Raw genomic sequence first — 18,802 nt, forward strand, 5'->3', positions numbered from 1 at the left:
CACCTTTTCCTCTATCTAATTAAAATATACATATATAGTCAAACATTGCGATAACAATATTTTGGGGATCATGAAAATAGTATTGTTATACTGAGGTTATTGTTACAATGAGGTCTTGAAATTTAAGAACCAAGATCACTAAGAAAGTAAATAGTTTAAATACTTTTTATGCCCATCTCAATAAACCAATGGAATGTTGCACTGTCAACATCTTCACATCTTTGTGACATTAAGTATCTTCAGGTGTTTCTGAGAAGGATCTAAGTTTCCATCCACTACACTGCACTAGGTTGCCTTCTGTTTCTTTAAAAATGTTGCTAGAATTGACTAAGCAAAGCCATATTTCTTTGCAACTTCTGAGTGGCGATCATCCATTCCAAGCAGGACCCCAAATAAAGCATTTGGAGTAAGTGTCTGTATTCCTGTTTCACGGGAGGTCTTAAGTGCATCACGAAGGGCATGTAAACAAAAAGCAAACCACATAAAACAAGTACTTGCAGTTAATAGGACTTGTGTTGGCAGTGATGATGGTCGCAATACTGCCAATTAGCTAGTTTTGGGTAAATCATTCCAGAGCACGAGGAGGATCCGCAGGTTACACAATTAGTGAGTAGGTGAACTTGGCTCTTTGCCATGTGGTTCCTGCATTGGTCATCACAATGAAGCATTTGAGTCAGTCACAAGTTGTGCCAATACATCCTCATAGTCATATTGTATCTGGATTTTTACTATCATTCTAGCATGTAAAAAATTACAGTATTTGTATACAACTTGGTTGGAACAACGAAAGATTTATCATTGTACTGGAGCTTATTGTTGTAACAGGTATCATTTTAGACAAATTTGACTCATATATATTAGATGAAAGTGTGACATCCTGGATGGAATTCGAAATTACATGTTAACAAGTGTTTGACAGAGTAGTTAAACTCCCACCTTTCAAATGAAAAAACAACATAAAGTTAAACAACAGTATAGCAAAATGATTTATTTAATTAAATAATGTCTTGTGGAGACAATTATAAATTCTTGATGTCAAACAAGCATATAGAACTCTCCAAATTTAATTTTTTTCTTATCTTTAACAATTTAAAAAGTAATGATACTGTACTGTATCTTTAAATATTAGACTAAATAAAATGAAATAAGTTGGTTGTTACTGGATTCAAGAATATCAATTTAGGCTGTGTACTTCTATAAAAATGAATGTTTTCAAAAATGATAACCTCAATAAAACTGTAAATGTGAAGCTGTCAAAAAGGGAGGAAAAGGGAGAAATCTAGAAATCAGCTCAAAACAAATAATGAAGGAACAATATGCAGCAGACAACACTGAAGCAAAGTATCTTTACAGATTAATCCCATTTATTTCGTAATACTGAAAACTTACAATTTTGTTCAAAGGATGTGCCACTTAGATCTAAGAATTAAATTTTTTTCTGACAAAGTCCCTTGGTTAGTCAGTGGTCCTAGGGCAGTTTCATTATTGAGTCCAGAGACAGGATGGGCAATAGTCAGCCCGAGAACGTGTGACAATGCTTGCAATTCAGTGAAGACAGATACAACAGCATTTCGATAATAAAAACAACAATAGCAGGACACAAATTCAGAAATGTATGAGCAAACTCACACAGAGAGTTTGGGAAAAGAAAATTCTTAATGTTAGGAAAGATAAATCCAATTCTGCCCTTGAAATTCAGAGTTTTTAAAAAGTTTGTTCCTGAATTTTGTTTCGTGACTCATCCCTACTCTTTCCCATCAGCTACCGATTGGTTCTTTTCTTGTTTCCAAGCGAAATTAGACAGATAAAGTCACAAGGTCAATCTTCAATATTCACTTGATGCCACACCTTTCCTCCGATCAAAAAATGTTGATTGAATTTTGAAGTTTTCACTCATATTTTAGACAATGATATTTTTTCTCCTGTCATCCAAGAATTATAATACAATGCTTTTCACTCATTAAAAATATCCTGTTTCCCATTTTTCCAAATTTTATCTGTTCTAAAAGTGTCAGAGTCAAGGTTCAAATTTTCTGGTAAAAGTCTAACATGTGCACTCAAGTCTCAATCAGATTTACATTATTTACATTTGTGTCATTTCTATTTATACATTTTATTCTCTACAACAAATACATTTTTAGTACATTCAGAGAATGGTTCAGGCCCTATCTGGAGCCTCCTAAAAAAGAAAATATTAAAATTTTTTATGGAAGATAGCAGCATTGGAGCTTCAGCCCAGCAATATATACCAAATACAGGCCATATGTATATGTATAACACTGATCAGATGGCTGAGATGGTTAAGGTATCAATCTACCATTCTAGTAATTGAATCTTGAGCAGTCAAAAAAACTCCAGGAGTCTGTCAGTAGGTGATCTATCTCACATACTATATATCTGAATCCATTCCTCATCACTCATCTGCCCTCATTGTGGGCCTAGCTAAACCTACAATGGGCTGGAAAAAGACATTTCTGCAATCAATATGAAGAAAAAAGTCAAAAAAAAAACAGAAAAAAAAATGGTCCAATGACCCAAGTTGTAATCAATTACTTTCAAATTAAAAGTTACAAAATGTCAGTTTGTATGGACTATTCCACAGTGATTCACATCCAAATCAAAGTCAATGATTTTAAAATTTCAAGTAATAGACCATATTTGCTGTGAGAAGGACATCTGTTCACACACAACCTACCATACAGTTTATGGGCTGAATCAAAAAAAAGTTTTTTTTAAATTTAATAAAATAGACACCACTTGTATTTTGTTTATTAATTTATTTTTTTCAAGTGAAATACAATAAAATATAATAATTAAGAACCACACAGCAAACAGCCCAGCAGGAAATCCTGATTTCTTGGTGGACTAGTCACGACTTGAGATAGCACATAAAAAAAATATAAGAAACTATTACCTGTGTTGAACTAATAGCAATTTTTTTCTGTTAATAAGTACTGTATATTAAATTTAGGTTGATATCTGTTTTATTAAGTATGTACGAAATCCAATAGCATGAATAAATATTAACTAAAGAATTAACTCAATATTTGTTTATTTTTTATATCTTTTCATATCTATAATATAAAATAAAATGTTTTTCTGTCCTCTATACACTTATAAACCTTTTGGCCAATCTGGATCAAATTTTTCAGAGTTACACTAATGGCTTATATTTTCTGCAAGGTACAGAATATATAAGCCACCATGAAACCTGGACACTGTGTAATGTGTAATCATTAATAAAGGGACCAGATGAACCACAAATCATATCATATTCTTTATGATCATTTCAAAGAGTATACTGTCATCTTCTGGATTTGAAAATGGTGCCAAAATAATGCTGTTGATTTGAATTGGTCTAAAATAATCAAACTTTTAATATGGTTTTAATTTTAAAGTGTAAGTTTTACTCAGGCAACAATGAGCATATTTGCTAATATAATATAAATTTTATAAATTTTCATTTATTAAGAAGATATTTATATAACTATTATCAATCACTTTTTCTATCAATTATAATTTCACATAGTTTTCTATATTAGTAAAGTATTAAAATACTAATATCACTTATATTATTAAAATAATGCATACATTTTGTCCAATATTAAACTCCATTCTCAAACTTCCATTTTCTAAATTCCACAGTTGTACAATACCATCTTCTCTGACAATCTTTGAAATTGTTTAAAATATTTAAATTAATTAAATAACATTATAGACTTTTCCTAAATTAAATCAAACCAAATAATAATAATAAACAAATTAAAAACATTAATACATTAATTCTAACTTACAATACAATGTGTTTCTATATTTCCAAAGCAACCAACTCCTACAATATTTTGTAAATTTTTATTCCATACATTTACAGGATTATTTGAAAAAGACTTTGCCATATCCAAAATATATATGCTGCCCTAAAATATTTTGTTAAATATTAAAAATATATATATGCATGTAAATAAATATTTGATAAATGAAGTATAATAAATACTTGAATTCCCCAAATGCACATTCTTTGATAACTTAAACTGAAATTTATATTCCCAACAGTCTGATTGATGTTAAAAGAATATAGCATTTCTAATGCTTGTTCTTTCATTTTCATTATCATTATCAATCCTCCCTAAAATTATGTTTTTTTTTTATTATTAAAAACTTTTTAAAAGAAAAATATGTTATAATACATTTATAAATATTTATTATTTTTTAAAATACTTATAAAATAAATATACATTATTATTATTTTATATAACTTTCAACAGGATTTTGATGTTGGGCAATGTTATAAGTGATTTTTGTATAGTCTGTATAATTTTTAATTGTATATTAAATCAATATAACTTAAAGTTTTAGAACAAAGTATAAAAAATCAACAGTAGTTTCTGATAAACTAAGAACTTAGTGATCCAACAAAACTAAAACATAATGGATGCTACTGGTTAAATTTAGAAAATTTTAAAATATATGATAATGAAACTTCTCAGCAAAGCACTAATATCAAGTAAATAAGATTTCTTAATTTCTTTATTTTGTTTTTTAAATATTATAAAGGAGTCAAAATATCACATTATTCATTTAATTAATTGAAAATAGTGTAAATATATAATAATAGAATATTTTTGTATATTAGGCATTTATCAAATAAATAACAAAGTTCTTTATCTAAAGAAGACAACAAGTACTGGTTATTTTGTATATGAATTCTGGGAGGGTGGAGGTGAGATAGAACATTGTCTTAGTGAAGTAGGTGCTATATACACATTTTTTCATCAAACAAACATTTTAAAATTTAGCAATCAATTATCAATAAGACATATGAGCAGAAAAAAGTTCAGTTAGAACATGTAATTATTCAGCAAACAATCAATTCATGTTTAAAAAAACCTGTGCTGTGAACAAAGTATACAAGTAGATTGGTCTCTGTTAGAAAAAAATAAGCACTTTCAATTATATTGTAGCAATAAAACAACGTTTATGTATCAAGATTATTTGCTTATTGGATATAAATTATGTTAAACAATTAATTCTTCATTTGAGACATGGTCAAAATTATATCTTAATGTATAATAGCAGATTAACAATAGATCATGAAAAAATATGTAATAACTGTATTAAGCAAGTATATGAAACTTGGAAACATGTATTTCTTCATTGTGTTAAATTTGAAGTTAGTAAGGACAAGTATTTAGTAAGGTTTAACTCTTGGAAAGATATTATGAATATATTGTGCTTTTCAAAAACTGATTATTACCCTATATTTTATTTTGTGTTATTTTGTACTAAATTGTTAACTTGTTAAATATTATCAGGGCCGTGCGGTAGATTTTCTTAGTATGATGCAAGTCTTCGAAATGCCGCCTCTTAAATGCCACTTATGCCACCCCTTAAATGCTGCTTATGCCGCCCCTTACGGTGCCGCCTGATGCAGCCGCATCTCTGCATCATAGCACGGCACGGCCCTGAATATTATCACTAATTTTTATTAACAATTAAGACAAACAAACAATTGAGTGATATATCAGATGGCATAATATAACCAATGTATCTATCCAAGTGTTTTGGCTATTTTTTATCTCTGTGCCATCTTAATTTTGTGTGTTGTATTTCATATAATGGTAGTTTCATGGTCAATGATAAAATAAGGTAATATTTCTTTGCCAGTAAAAATTCAATGAAATGGCAATGAATTTTTTAAAAATTATTGGCTAAAACACTTTTATATTTAGAAATATATAAATAAATAAATAACATAATGTATCTGAATGAGTGATATAATGAAGAGTTACTGTATTTCAAATTCAAATTCAGAAAAGACTTTTAGTGCCCGAGTTTATTTTCTGTTGATCTTCATATATTTTTTCAAGATTAATATTTAATAATATATAATAACAAGCAATTATTTATTGTGACATTGTCACAATGCTGGACTGCAATTTTTAATTTTAAAAAAGGGAGGTGTGCAGATAGTTTATGATAGGATAATCGCTAAAGTTGGGGAATAGAGTCATGCCAGTCATCTATCTAACACTTTTCAGGGAAAAATTTTTGAATTGAAATAACATGACTTCCGGTTTGCATCATAAGTTCGTATATAGTTAATTGGGGCCTCCTCCCCCCAAGATTTTCATATCTAGTCTCTATGTATGTATGTCTCTTTAATCCAACATTAAGTTCGGTAGACTATCATTACAGCTGTCAGGTNTAGAAGGTTATGAAAAATTAAAGGAGGGGATTGTGAAATGCTTTGGCCACAAGGAGAGTGAACGGAACTCCTTTAGTTTAGTTCTTAAGGTAACGCGAAAGAGGGGTGAAAGGGCATATGAGTATGGTGTGAGGGTGAAGACTCTTCTCTCTAGAGCCATAACCTACAACCCGAACGTAGAAATGCTAAGGGATAATACTGTTAAGGAAAGTTTTATTAAGGGATTAAATCCTGAAATTAGGAGACAAGTCATGCAAAAACACCCAAAAACCTTAGATGAAGCGATCGCCCTAGCTGAGGTCGAAGAAGAGGTCGAGGTAATATGTGGTGGAAAGGCAGAGGTTAGTGGAGTTTGCGCGAATGTAAATCACGAAAGTGACCCAATCAAGAGGGACCAAAGAATAGATGAATTAGAAAACCAGGTAAAACAGTTGAATGAGTCCATGAAATCTGTATGTGAAATATTAAGGGAAGGCGGAAGACAACATGGAGCTAATAGAGAGGGTAGAAGGTGTTACACTTGTGGTGGACAGGGACATTTAGCTAGACAATGTGATCAGCGCAAAGGGTCGAAACTAGCATGCGGTCATCTGGAAGGTCAGACCGATGACCGTTATGTTAAACTAACTCTGACCAATAGAATGGACCTGACGAGATACGGGTTGCCGGTCATTATATGTAAATTACTAGGACGTGAGGTGAAGGGACTTATAGACACAGGCGCGGAGAGAACGGTGATAAAGTTGGAATTAGCCAACTGGGTAGCATCAAAAAGGAACGAATGTGTGGTGCATAATGACTCTCGTATAGTTGGAATGTCTGGAGCCATTATTAATAGTAAGGAGGCGGTCGCAACACAGTTAAGTTATAGTAATGGGAGTATGCATGAGATCGAGATTCCCAGCGTAAAGTTTCCTGAGGGTGCTGTTTATGATCTGATTTTGGGAGTTGACATCATTAGGATGTATCCAGGAATTCTGACTCAGGTGGCCCCCATAATAAGATCTAGGGAATCAGAGAGTAGAAGCGAAGTCAACATAAATATCAACGAGAGTGTTGGAAAAATTGAGGGGGTAGGGAAACTCGACCATCTACGAGGTAAAGTGAAGGAGAGAGTGAGTGAGACCCCGAGTGAATTCCCTGACGCGGTCGCGAAAACCATCACTGATCTCTCTGGTGCGACGAATTATACGCACCGCGTTAAACTTAATGCTAATAAGCCTATAAACATTAGACAGTACCGGATACCGTACAATTATATGCCTAATCTAATGACGACGGACGAACGAAGATCATTCATACCTACTAATTTACGTGCTGCAAAGGAGTTGGCACAGGGACAGGTTGATTCCCGTAATAAAGGGAAGAAGTTATTAACTTTCAATGAGGGACAAAGGGTATGGATAAGACGGAAGGGTGTCAAGAGGAATAAGTTCGCCCTGAACTATCTGGGTCCCTTTCGCATTTTAAAAAGAATAAACCCCATGACTTATAAGGTAGAAGGGTGTGATAAGCAAGACATCGAAAATGTACACGTTGACAGGCTTAAGCCTTGCTATGGTTGGGTACGCACCCTCAGAAGGCGTCGTTCTCGTAAACAGCAATTAACGGATCCGGAGTCGGATGAGGACGGCGAGAATATCGACGTGCGGGATATTTATAGGTGTCGTTATAGGAGACATACCAGAGAGGTCAGTGAGGCGACTGATGGTAATTGTAAGACCACTGCTAGAGAATCGCGACCTTACAATCTGAGAGATAGAAAGATTAACTTTAGAAAATTGCATTTTGGTTCTGGAATTTAGTGGGGGAGGTATGTAGTGCTAGGCACTTGTATTGTTTTATATTTTTATTATTTTTATTTTTTATGTATGCGTTGTCGCGCCTTTGTTCGGGTTCTCGTGTTCTTTGTCTGTTCAATTTGAAAATTTTGTATCGCGCGCCACCTTATGGTGGATTTTGTAAGTGCTATGATTGGCCCCTTTGGTGACCACGTGGAGGCGAAAGGAGGAGCTTAGAGAAAGGAATAAAAGGGGTGACGAGTGACGAGAGCGGAGAGTTGGTTTTTGGTTATGGACTGGCTCCTGTGTGAAGGCTGGACTGCGGAAGGACACGGATGAAGGTAGTCGGAAACCGAGCCTGTGACGGACAGAGAAGCAGTAAGTTAGAACGGAGTGAATAGTAAGTGAAGCAATCGGTTTACATCGGACTCGGCGGACTTTAGGGAATTGTCTGATTTAGGTCAGATAATTGAACACCGTCAACCTGTTGTTCACAACCCATTATTTCGATCCGAGGAGAGAATTTCTGTTAGTTGCCACGTGGTCGCAACTCCATTCGAATATCATCTACTTACAAGGGAGACGACTAGATACGTGAATTATTGTGGTGCGGATCTGCAGTGTAATTCATCTGTAAGACTTCCGTGAGCGATTGATAACGGGGCTCATGAATATTGGACTAGATTGTAATATCGGGAATAACGGAGTTTACGTGAGCCTGATGCTAAAAAGGGAAATTAATTCATGTCTATTGTATGGTATTAGTTATATATAAAGTTTCTTTATCCCAATTCGTTGTAAAGTCCTCACTTTCTTACTCACATCACGTTCTGGATCACCGTGGTGATCCTTAGGAACTACAGAACATAACAACAGCTATCAAAAGTGATATTTAGAAGAATATCTAGTCTCATTGTTACCTATCTAACTCCATTCTCAAGATTAAAGAAAGATGGATGGATAGGCAGCAGACAGATAACAATGGGAATTTATAGGTTTATAGTTTTTTCAAATTGCAGCCCAACAAGTTTTTAAAAAAAAGACTAATGTAATCCTTTCTTTTAAATAATCTCATAACTCATACTCTTCCTGCCAAATATAATCCAACAGCATGAAGAGCCATACTAATTACTGGTCCTACATCATCTTGATCTTCTTGAAAATGTGGCCAGATAACAGAATATATTTTCTTTACAGAATAATTTTCACTGTTCACCTATCATCATAAAAATTTAGACATGTTATAAAATTTATATAGATAAATTTTTCAAATAATTTCATTTAATATGACATATATCCGGGGTGGCCAAGCTCCTTGATAGTCCGAGCCATTTTTCAAAATTTGAAATTTTTCGGGAGCCGCAATTAAATACGTATTAAAAAGGTATGCAAAAAAATTCCAGATCACAAATTATATCCGTAGCAAGAGTGTTACAAATTGTTTCCTCCAGAGCACAATGTCNATTTCGTTGTAAAGTCCTCACTTTCTTACTCACATCACGTTCCGGATCACCTTGGTGATCCTTAGGAACTACATTGGCGTCCGCGACAGGATTAATTCCTGGGTAAGAAATGATTGTAAGAGTACTAGATCTGTACGTATTGATAGAACGACTTGCTTGCTTCCTATATTCTAAACGGGACACTTAGAAATTTATTTGTTATGGAGGACCAGATAACGAGTGGTTCCCAGCAACCGGAGGTATCCGGAACCGGTAGTGTACCACCGATTGTAACGGGGTTCGTGGGGATGATCCCATGCCTCTCAAACCTGCCGGGGGATACATTAGATGTGAACAGATTTTTCAAAACGATAGAGAACGTAGCGAAGTTAGCCAAGTGGGAAGAATCGGTTATGGTGGCAGTCGTTCAGGCACGACTTAAGGGCGAACCGCTATCGATATTCTTTGACCTAAAGGAGCAAGGGGTAGAAGGTTATGAAAAATTAAAGGAGGGGATTGTGAAATGCTTTGGCCACAAGGAGAGTGAACGGAACTCCTTTAGTTTAGTTCTTAAGGTAACGCGAAAGAGGGGTGAAAGGGCATATGAGTATGGTGTGAGGGTGAAGACTCTTCTCTCTAGAGCCATAACCTACAACCCGAACGTAGAAATGCTAAGGGATAATACTGTTAAGGAAAGTTTTATTAAGGGATTAAATCCTGAAATTAGGAGACAAGTCATGCAAAAACACCCAAAAACCTTAGATGAAGCAATAGCCCTAGCTGAGGTCGAAGAAGAGGTCGAGGTAATATGTGGTGGAAAGGCAGAGGTTAGTGGAGTTTGCGCGAATGTAAATCACGAAAGTGACCCAATCAAGAGGGACCAAAGAATAGATGAATTAGAAAACCAGGTAAAACAGTTGAATGAGTCCATGAAATCTGTATGTGAAATATTAAGGGAAGGCGGAAGACAACATGGAGCTAATAGAGAGGGTAGAAGGTGTTACACTTGTGGTGGACAGGGACATTTAGCTAGACAATGTGATCAGCGCAAAGGGTCGAAACTAGCATGCGGTCATCTGGAAGGTCAGACCGATGACCGTTATGTTAAACTAACTCTGACCAATAGAATGGACCTGACGAGATACGGGTTGCCGGTCATTATATGTAAATTACTAGGACGTGAGGTGAAGGGACTTATAGACACAGGCGCGGAGAGAACGGTGATAAAGTTGGAATTAGCCAACTGGGTAGCATCAAAAAGGAACGAATGTGTGGTGCATAATGACTCTCGTATAGTTGGAATGTCTGGAGCCATTATTAATAGTAAGGAGGCGGTCGCAACACAGTTAAGTTATAGTAATGGGAGTATGCATGAGATCGAGATTCCCAGCGTAAAGTTTCCTGAGGGTGCTGTTTATGATCTGATTTTGGGAGTTGACATCATTAGGATGTATCCAGGAATTCTGACTCAGGTGGCCCCCATAATAAGATCTAGGGAATCAGAGAGTAGAAGCGAAGTCAACATAAATATCAACGAGAGTGTTGGAAAAATTGAGGGGGTAGGGAAACTCGACCATCTACGAGGTAAAGTGAAGGAGAGAGTGAGTGAGACCCCGAGTGAATTCCCTGACGCGGTCGCGAAAACCATCACTGATCTCTCTGGTGCGACGAATTATACGCACCGCGTTAAACTTAATGCTAATAAGCCTATAAACATTAGACAGTACCGGATACCGTACAATTATATGCCTAATCTAATGACGACGGACGAACGAAGATCATTCATACCTACTAATTTACGTGCTGCAAAGGAGTTGGCACAGGGACAGGTTGATTCCCGTAATAAAGGGAAGAAGTTATTAACTTTCAATGAGGGACAAAGGGTATGGATAAGACGGAAGGGTGTCAAGAGGAATAAGTTCGCCCTGAACTATCTGGGTCCCTTTCGCATTTTAAAAAGAATAAACCCCATGACTTATAAGGTAGAAGGGTGTGATAAGCAAGACATCGAAAATGTACACGTTGACAGGCTTAAGCCTTGCTATGGTTGGGTACGCACCCTCAGAAGGCGTCGTTCTCGTAAACAGCAATTAACGGATCCGGAGTCGGATGAGGACGGCGAGAATATCGACGTGCGGGATATTTATAGGTGTCGTTATAGGAGACATACCAGAGAGGTCAGTGAGGCGACTGATGGTAATTGTAAGACCACTGCTAGAGAATCGCGACCTTACAATCTGAGAGATAGAAAGATTAACTTTAGAAAATTGCATTTTGGTTCTGGAATTTAGTGGGGGAGGTATGTAGTGCTAGGCACTTGTATTGTTTTATATTTTTATTATTTTTATTTTTTATGTATGCGTTGTCGCGCCTTTGTTCGGGTTCTCGTGTTCTTTGTCTGTTCAATTTGAAAATTTTGTATCGCGCGCCACCTTATGGTGGATTTTGTAAGTGCTATGATTGGCCCCTTTGGTGACCACGTGGAGGCGAAAGGAGGAGCTTAGAGAAAGGAATAAAAGGGGTGACGAGTGACGAGAGCGGAGAGTTGGTTTTTGGTTATGGACTGGCTCCTGTGTGAAGGCTGGACTGCGGAAGGACACGGATGAAGGTAGTCGGAAACCGAGCCTGTGACGGACAGAGAAGCAGTAAGTTAGAACGGAGTGAATAGTAAGTGAAGCAATCGGTTTACATCGGACTCGGCGGACTTTAGGGAATTGTCTGATTTAGGTCAGATAATTGAACACCGTCAACCTGTTGTTCACAACCCATTATTTCGATCCGAGGAGAGAATTTCTGTTAGTTGCCACGTGGTCGCAACTCCATTCGAATATCATCTACTTACAAGGGAGACGACTAGATACGTGAATTATTGTGGTGCGGATCTGCAGTGTAATTCATCTGTAAGACTTCCGTGAGCGATTGATAACGGGGCTCATGAATATTGGACTAGATTGTAATATCGGGAATAACGGAGTTTACGTGAGCCTGATGCTAAAAAGGGAAATTAATTCATGTCTATTGTATGGTATTAGTTATATATAAAGTTTCTTTATCCCAATTCGTTGTAAAGTCCTCACTTTCTTACTCACATCACGTTCTGGATCACCGTGGTGATCCTTAGGAACTACAGAACATAACAACAGCTATCAAAAGTGATATTTAGAAGAATATCTAGTCTCATTGTTACCTATCTAACTCCATTCTCAAGATTAAAGAAAGATGGATGGATAGGCAGCAGACAGATAACAATGGGAATTTATAGGTTTATAGTTTTTTCAAATTGCAGCCCAACAAGTTTTTAAAAAAAAGACTAATGTAATCCTTTCTTTTAAATAATCTCATAACTCATACTCTTCCTGCCAAATATAATCCAACAGCATGAAGAGCCATACTAATTACTGGTCCTACATCATCTTGATCTTCTTGAAAATGTGGCCAGATAACAGAATATATTTTCTTTACAGAATAATTTTCACTGTTCACCTATCATCATAAAAATTTAGACATGTTATAAAATTTATATAGATAAATTTTTCAAATAATTTCATTTAATATGACATATATCCGGGGTGGCCAAGCTCCTTGATAGTCCGAGCCATTTTTCAAAATTTGAAATTTTTCGCGAGCCGCAATTAAATACGTATTAAAAAGGTATGCAAAAAAATTCCAGATCACAAATTATATCCGTAGCAAGAGTGTTACAAATTGTTTCCTCCAGAGCACAATGTCCATTGCAATGACAGTTTACAAATTCAAAATTGGTCTGGAGTCGGTCGATAACGGACGATTACGCCACTGTTCATGTTCGTTTGCACAGTTTTCGATGAGTCATATCATTCTTAACTTGGACGAAAATGAAATTTGTTACAACGTTGCACTTAGTCTTTCATATTTGTTGTTAGTAATTTAAAAGACATTTTGAAACACATACGGAACGATAATAATGTTTTTAAAATATAATAACACAAAAATGAAAAGGGAACTCCGATACATTTATCGAGAGCCACAAATAATCCTTCAAAGAGCCACATGTGGCTCGCGAGCTGCAGGTTGGCCACCCCTGACATATATGCTAATTTTATAACATAAGTCATAATTATTATTTTTATTTCACTTTGGTACTTGTAACAATTTTAACATAACTTTGGACTGTATAGATAGAAAACAACAAACTATATTAAACAAAGGAGAAAGACAGCAAAAACGAAAATGTAATATCTGGCATTGAGAGTTATGTCATCCTTGATCACACCAACATGATGCAATGAATTATGACAACATGCAAACAGATGTACATAATTCTTTGGCTTGTGGCACATATGTTAAATGAATAGTATCTTATCATTGAGTTTAATTTTTTTCAACAAATTTTGGCCTTTTCTTCCAGGATGCATTAGTAGATCCATATATTTGTGAAGAAAAGGGTTAATTTCTTTTGGAGGCCTTTAGGTAAAGAAATAGGGCCATGGTTCTTTAGGAGCCTAAAAGGACAGAGGACTTAAAAAAGGTGTTTTTGGATATTTGCTAAATGCACAGATAAGTCACTAATGGATCATATAAATCCTCCTACAGATTGACACATGCAATCATTGGAAGGCTGACTTTGCCAGGCCATAAGGTTTGAATGAACAATATGAAACTAAAGATTGCAAAATTCATCCTGAGATATGAATTGTCTGATCCTTTCTGTGTACTAAAAAGAAAGGAATCTAATAAATATTTTGAACAACATGTACAAGACAATCACATTTTTCTTCTTAATAAAAACAGTGAGTGATCATCAGGTATAAAACAAGCACATGGCAGTTAATTACATTGCAGGGTAAGATTTTGCCTACAGATCACTTATTCTTTAACAGGAACTATGTAATCCTTTTTGAATATGCAGAAGAGATTCTCTTACTTCTTAGAGTGGAAAGTTTCGGGTTGACAAACTGTTTCACTTGTTTTCTAACTGTTTTGCTTGCCTATTAGTTGGAGTTACACATTCCTCAAGGTAAGTTTCTTGACACCATTTGCAAGAAGCTTGAATTCCAATTCCTCTTTCGATGCAATGACTTTTAAAACAAAACTAATTCAACAAGCATTTGTTTTTATTGCAAACCAGAAGTTTCCAAGATTAATATAACACTTGTTTTTTAAACAAGTGTTACATTAATCTTGGAAACTTTTGCTGGAAAATAAAGAAGGAAACAGTTAAAAGTTTGTTTCTTTCTGTTAAATTTCTCTCCTGTCATTACCTATATGTGTGGCAATGATTTATGTTATATGTCCTTTGTTTGTATTTTTATTTTACTAATAAATAAACGGCCATGGGGTGGCATCTCTATCAAGCCCGCCACTTTTTGGTTCAGTGTGTTTTTGAAACGGATCAAAGTAGTTGTGTATGATTTATACTCACTTGTAAAGTATCCTAGTCTCCATCTGTGAATGCATAAGTGATATATTTAACACTTTCACACTACCTTGGCAACACTTAGTTTTATTCCCATTTGTGATATGCATATCATTATGACAGATGAGGCTTTGCAGCTATTGCAAGTAATTTCATGTGTTTTTCTTTATTGAAGTTTTTTTCATTTATAAAGTTAAAGATATGCTAATTTAGAAATTTAATAAGTGCATTTTATATTCTTGGATTCAAATGTAAATGTAGTGTGTTTGAATTCCTATTCAATTTGTTGAGGAAAGGAGCATGTTTTCTGTTAAAAGTAATAGATTTTGATTTGTTCAAAAATTCATTGCAAAATGTCATGTAAAAAAATTACGCCATAATTTTATGGAAACATACTTCTGTACAATAAAGAAACATGTCAAAATCTAGTTTCATTGAGTCAATTAAATTGAATAAAACATTCTCCACTTTTTAATCATTTAATTTAAAAAAACAGAATTCTTAAGAGAAATTTTCTCTCCTCTTTATTGTTTGTATGACGGTAATCTTTACTCCTTTTTTAATTAGTAAAATGCTTTGATTGTGGTGAAAATAAGCAAAAATTGTCCAATTTTGTTTATTCTTTTACCACAGACATCTCATCACCAAATATTTCCAGAAGTCAACTAATCTCATCTGTACATACTAAGTAGCACCTGCCTTAGTTTCAGGTAGAATGTGTGTGTTTTTAATGCATTGTCCTGTGTCACATCATATCAGATTATTAGGAATGAAGCATGCGATTCAGTAGTCACACAATTCATCAATGTCCAATATCTTTTTTTACAATAATTATATCCCAGCTGACTATCTGACTATCTTAAAATCAAAAGAGAAGTTTACAAGAATATAATGAGAAGACATGAAGTTAAAACTGAAGCTAAAAACAATCAGCAATTATTTATTGTGATATCGTCACAATGCTGGGCTGTAATTTTTCATCATAATGTTCTCAGTTTTAATAGTGTTTTACCCCTATACATGACACTTTTCCTGTTAACAATAGTCATGCTGGTCATCTAACTCCAAATATTTGAATTGAAATAACATGACTTCCAGTCCAAACCAGAAGTTTATATACAGTTAACTAAGCCTTTTGTCCTTAAGCTTTCTATTTTGGGTCTAAACTTTCATCTATTTAATTCGATTCTCAAGATTAAGGAAGGACAAGCAGACATCAGATGAATTACAGTGGAAATTTATAGTACAATTTTTGAAAATTGCAGCCCAATAATCATCTGCAAAAACAAGTGCATAACTGCAACACATGAATTACGAGTATATAAACTTTTGGAACCCTAGTTAGACCTGTGTCTACAGGTTTAGATAAAAGAACAACACATCAGCTTACATCAAACAAACCTCTTTAATAATAATGAAATAATTAACAAGCAGGAAATACATAGGGTATTAATCCTCATAAGCCATGAAACTTGCATTACAAGGAAATCACCTTCACTCTCCTTCCACCAAAATTCCATTAATACACGATCCACGGGATCACCTTACAATCACATGTGACAAGGTAAGACTAAAAAATTAACAAAAGAGGGATCAACATAAACCCGGGCTACTCACAGCATGTTCCTTTATTTTGGAACAGAGACATGCTCCATTAATCATCCCACATGAAGAATAATATATCTGGGCGATCCTCACATTGATTCTTTTCCTTTCTATTATAGTTCTTTTTTAAAATTAAGAGTTCATCAAGTCAATGGGAACAGATTATGTTTCTTTCGCAAGATAGTCTCGTGAATCTGGTCTTGATTCTCCATCCTGGATGGACTCTTGTACCACTCATTAACACCTGTCTTCCAAATGTTTCACAGATGAGGCCAAAACCAAAAGGAAAAAGGTACCACTTCACACACCATACTGCTATTTATATCTCCCAAGGTTGGATGTCAGTATTCTACACGTGATTTACCATCCAGCATATCTTGTGGCTTCTTCCACCAACCCAAAAAGAAGGTGATATAGAACAAAAGAAGGGCCATGTATAACAAAATAAAAAAAGACCCAATACAACAGAAAGGGAATAAACCCTACAGAAAAAAAAAGGAATAAACAAAAAACCCCAAACATAGATGTAACTATATACAAATACATAAACAATCAGAACAAATATATGAGATTAAGTAGCGGAGAACTACAAACAAAGAATCAAATCTTTCATAATGAATATAATATACTCAAAATAAAGAAGAAAAAAAAGATGAAAGAATAAATAATAATTATAACTATCAAATTTGCTAGACATATCATTAAAGAGAAACTAGTTCCTGAAAAATCGTTAAAATTGTTAAAGCATTAGAAGGGTAGCCTAAGAGAAGAAAAAGAAAAAAACAAAAACTAATTAAGAATAAAATAGTCTAGTTTATATTACATACAGTGAACAAAAAAAAATAAAAGCTAGAGAATTTGAAAATTTATAATTGAAAATTGTTGAATCAGTGTGTGCAACATGATGAGAAATTAAGTAAAATATTTTTGGACATCTTACATACTATACATTATTTTTACAAAAGCTAATTGCTAATTTTTATACAATCCTGTTTAGGTTTTTTATTATGTTATATCAATATATGTGAAGAGTGAAATGCCATCTGCCGGTGAGACGATGAGAGCGGGATGAGACGCGACTTCGCGAGAGAAGACGACAGTTGAGAAAAAAATGCGCGAAAGACGAAAAAGAAGTCCTACATTTGTTTTTTATAATAATCACAATATTTTTTTATCTAATTTGTATTCCTTAAAACGTTCCTGTTATCCAAATCTTTCTTACCGCAATTAAAGTTTTTCAAAAGGCAAAGAAAAGTCTCACATATATTATTTATCAAACATATTAAAAAACCTGAACAGGATTGTATAAAAATTAGCACACATTCACTTCCACACTGAATTGAAAATTTAACTGCAAAGAGTATTTATAGATTATATATAGGTTATATAAGCTAAATATGATATAAAAAGATATTTATAAATAAATATCTTTTTATAAATATTTTATTTGTCATACTGTATGTAAATGAAATAAAATTTTCTATTATTACATTTCTAAGAATTAAATTCAATAATTTCCAGTACGTAAATTTTAAATTTAAATTAAATATATATTTAAAATTGTCATTTATCATAATTTATCAAATTTATCATAATATATCAAACTCACCTGTAAAATGCTACCATCTTTACAACTAACTAGAACACTCCCATCATTAAGCCAGCAATGACAAGTTGGAATAACTTGATATTTTCCATAAGTATGATTTAAAAAATCTTGAAGACTATCATCTGACATTCCTGTACTAGCAGAAAGTGGCACTTGAACCAGAGATTTAATAAGCATATTTTTTGAATCTAAATTATCAATTTGTAAAAACAAATCCAGTTTTGGAAATTCCCCATTAGATGAGTAAGAAATCACTTCAGTTTCATTTTCAACAGGTAACATACATGAACTGCAAAAGAAATACTAATATTTATTGATTGTTATTAATAAATAGCAAAATTTTTATAGAACTCGTTTACTAGTTTTTTAGTGTATTCTTCAAGAAAATTTCATGTTAAAACAATAAATCTTAATAAAATATTTTGTGAAAAATATATTAATTCAGAATATATTGATTTTATTTCATGTATTCAGCTAAATAACAATTAATGGTTGTTTCTACAGTTTTTTTGTTTTATCATATTTGCAATCTTTGTTTAGTATACATTTGCTTTTATTATTAACTTATCATACAAGAACTTTCCAGGCAAATGGTAAAAAAATAAACTTTTTTGATTACAGAATAAAGTCTAATTTTTACCATTAGTCTTTTCTGAAAAGTTCATGCATGATAAGTTTGTAATAAAAGCAAACTTATGCTAAATTGAAATTAACAGTTAACTTCTTGAATAAGCACAAGATTCTACAAAATCATTTGGCTCCAAT

At 33.8% G+C, this 18,802-nt stretch overlaps 1 protein-coding gene across 4 annotated transcripts in view; it reads right to left on the reverse strand.

Moving 5' to 3' along the window:
* The window catches only part of LOC111634713 (cilia- and flagella-associated protein 43-like), an 88,212-nt gene that overhangs the window by 41,073 nt on the left and 28,337 nt on the right, over positions 1 to 18,802 (reverse strand). For all 4 annotated transcript variants that reach the window (XM_023379548.1, XM_023379547.1, XM_023379546.1 and 1 more), the window contains exons 5-9: positions 18,038 to 18,326; positions 12,780 to 12,911; positions 3,995 to 4,126; positions 3,795 to 3,917; positions 3,592 to 3,672 (exon numbers count right to left, since the gene is read on the reverse strand). In XM_023379548.1, the coding sequence (XP_023235316.1) occupies positions 3,592 to 3,672; positions 3,795 to 3,917; positions 3,995 to 4,126; positions 12,780 to 12,911; positions 18,038 to 18,326 (757 nt within the window). The remainder of the gene's footprint in view (positions 1 to 3,591; positions 3,673 to 3,794; positions 3,918 to 3,994; positions 4,127 to 12,779; positions 12,912 to 18,037; positions 18,327 to 18,802) is intronic.

The sequence above is a fragment of the Centruroides sculpturatus genome, unplaced genomic scaffold (genome assembly GCF_000671375.1).
Source record: "Centruroides sculpturatus isolate CEXI.00-Female unplaced genomic scaffold, Cexi_2.0 scaffold971, whole genome shotgun sequence".
Lineage (NCBI taxonomy): Eukaryota > Metazoa > Arthropoda > Arachnida > Scorpiones > Buthidae > Centruroides > Centruroides sculpturatus.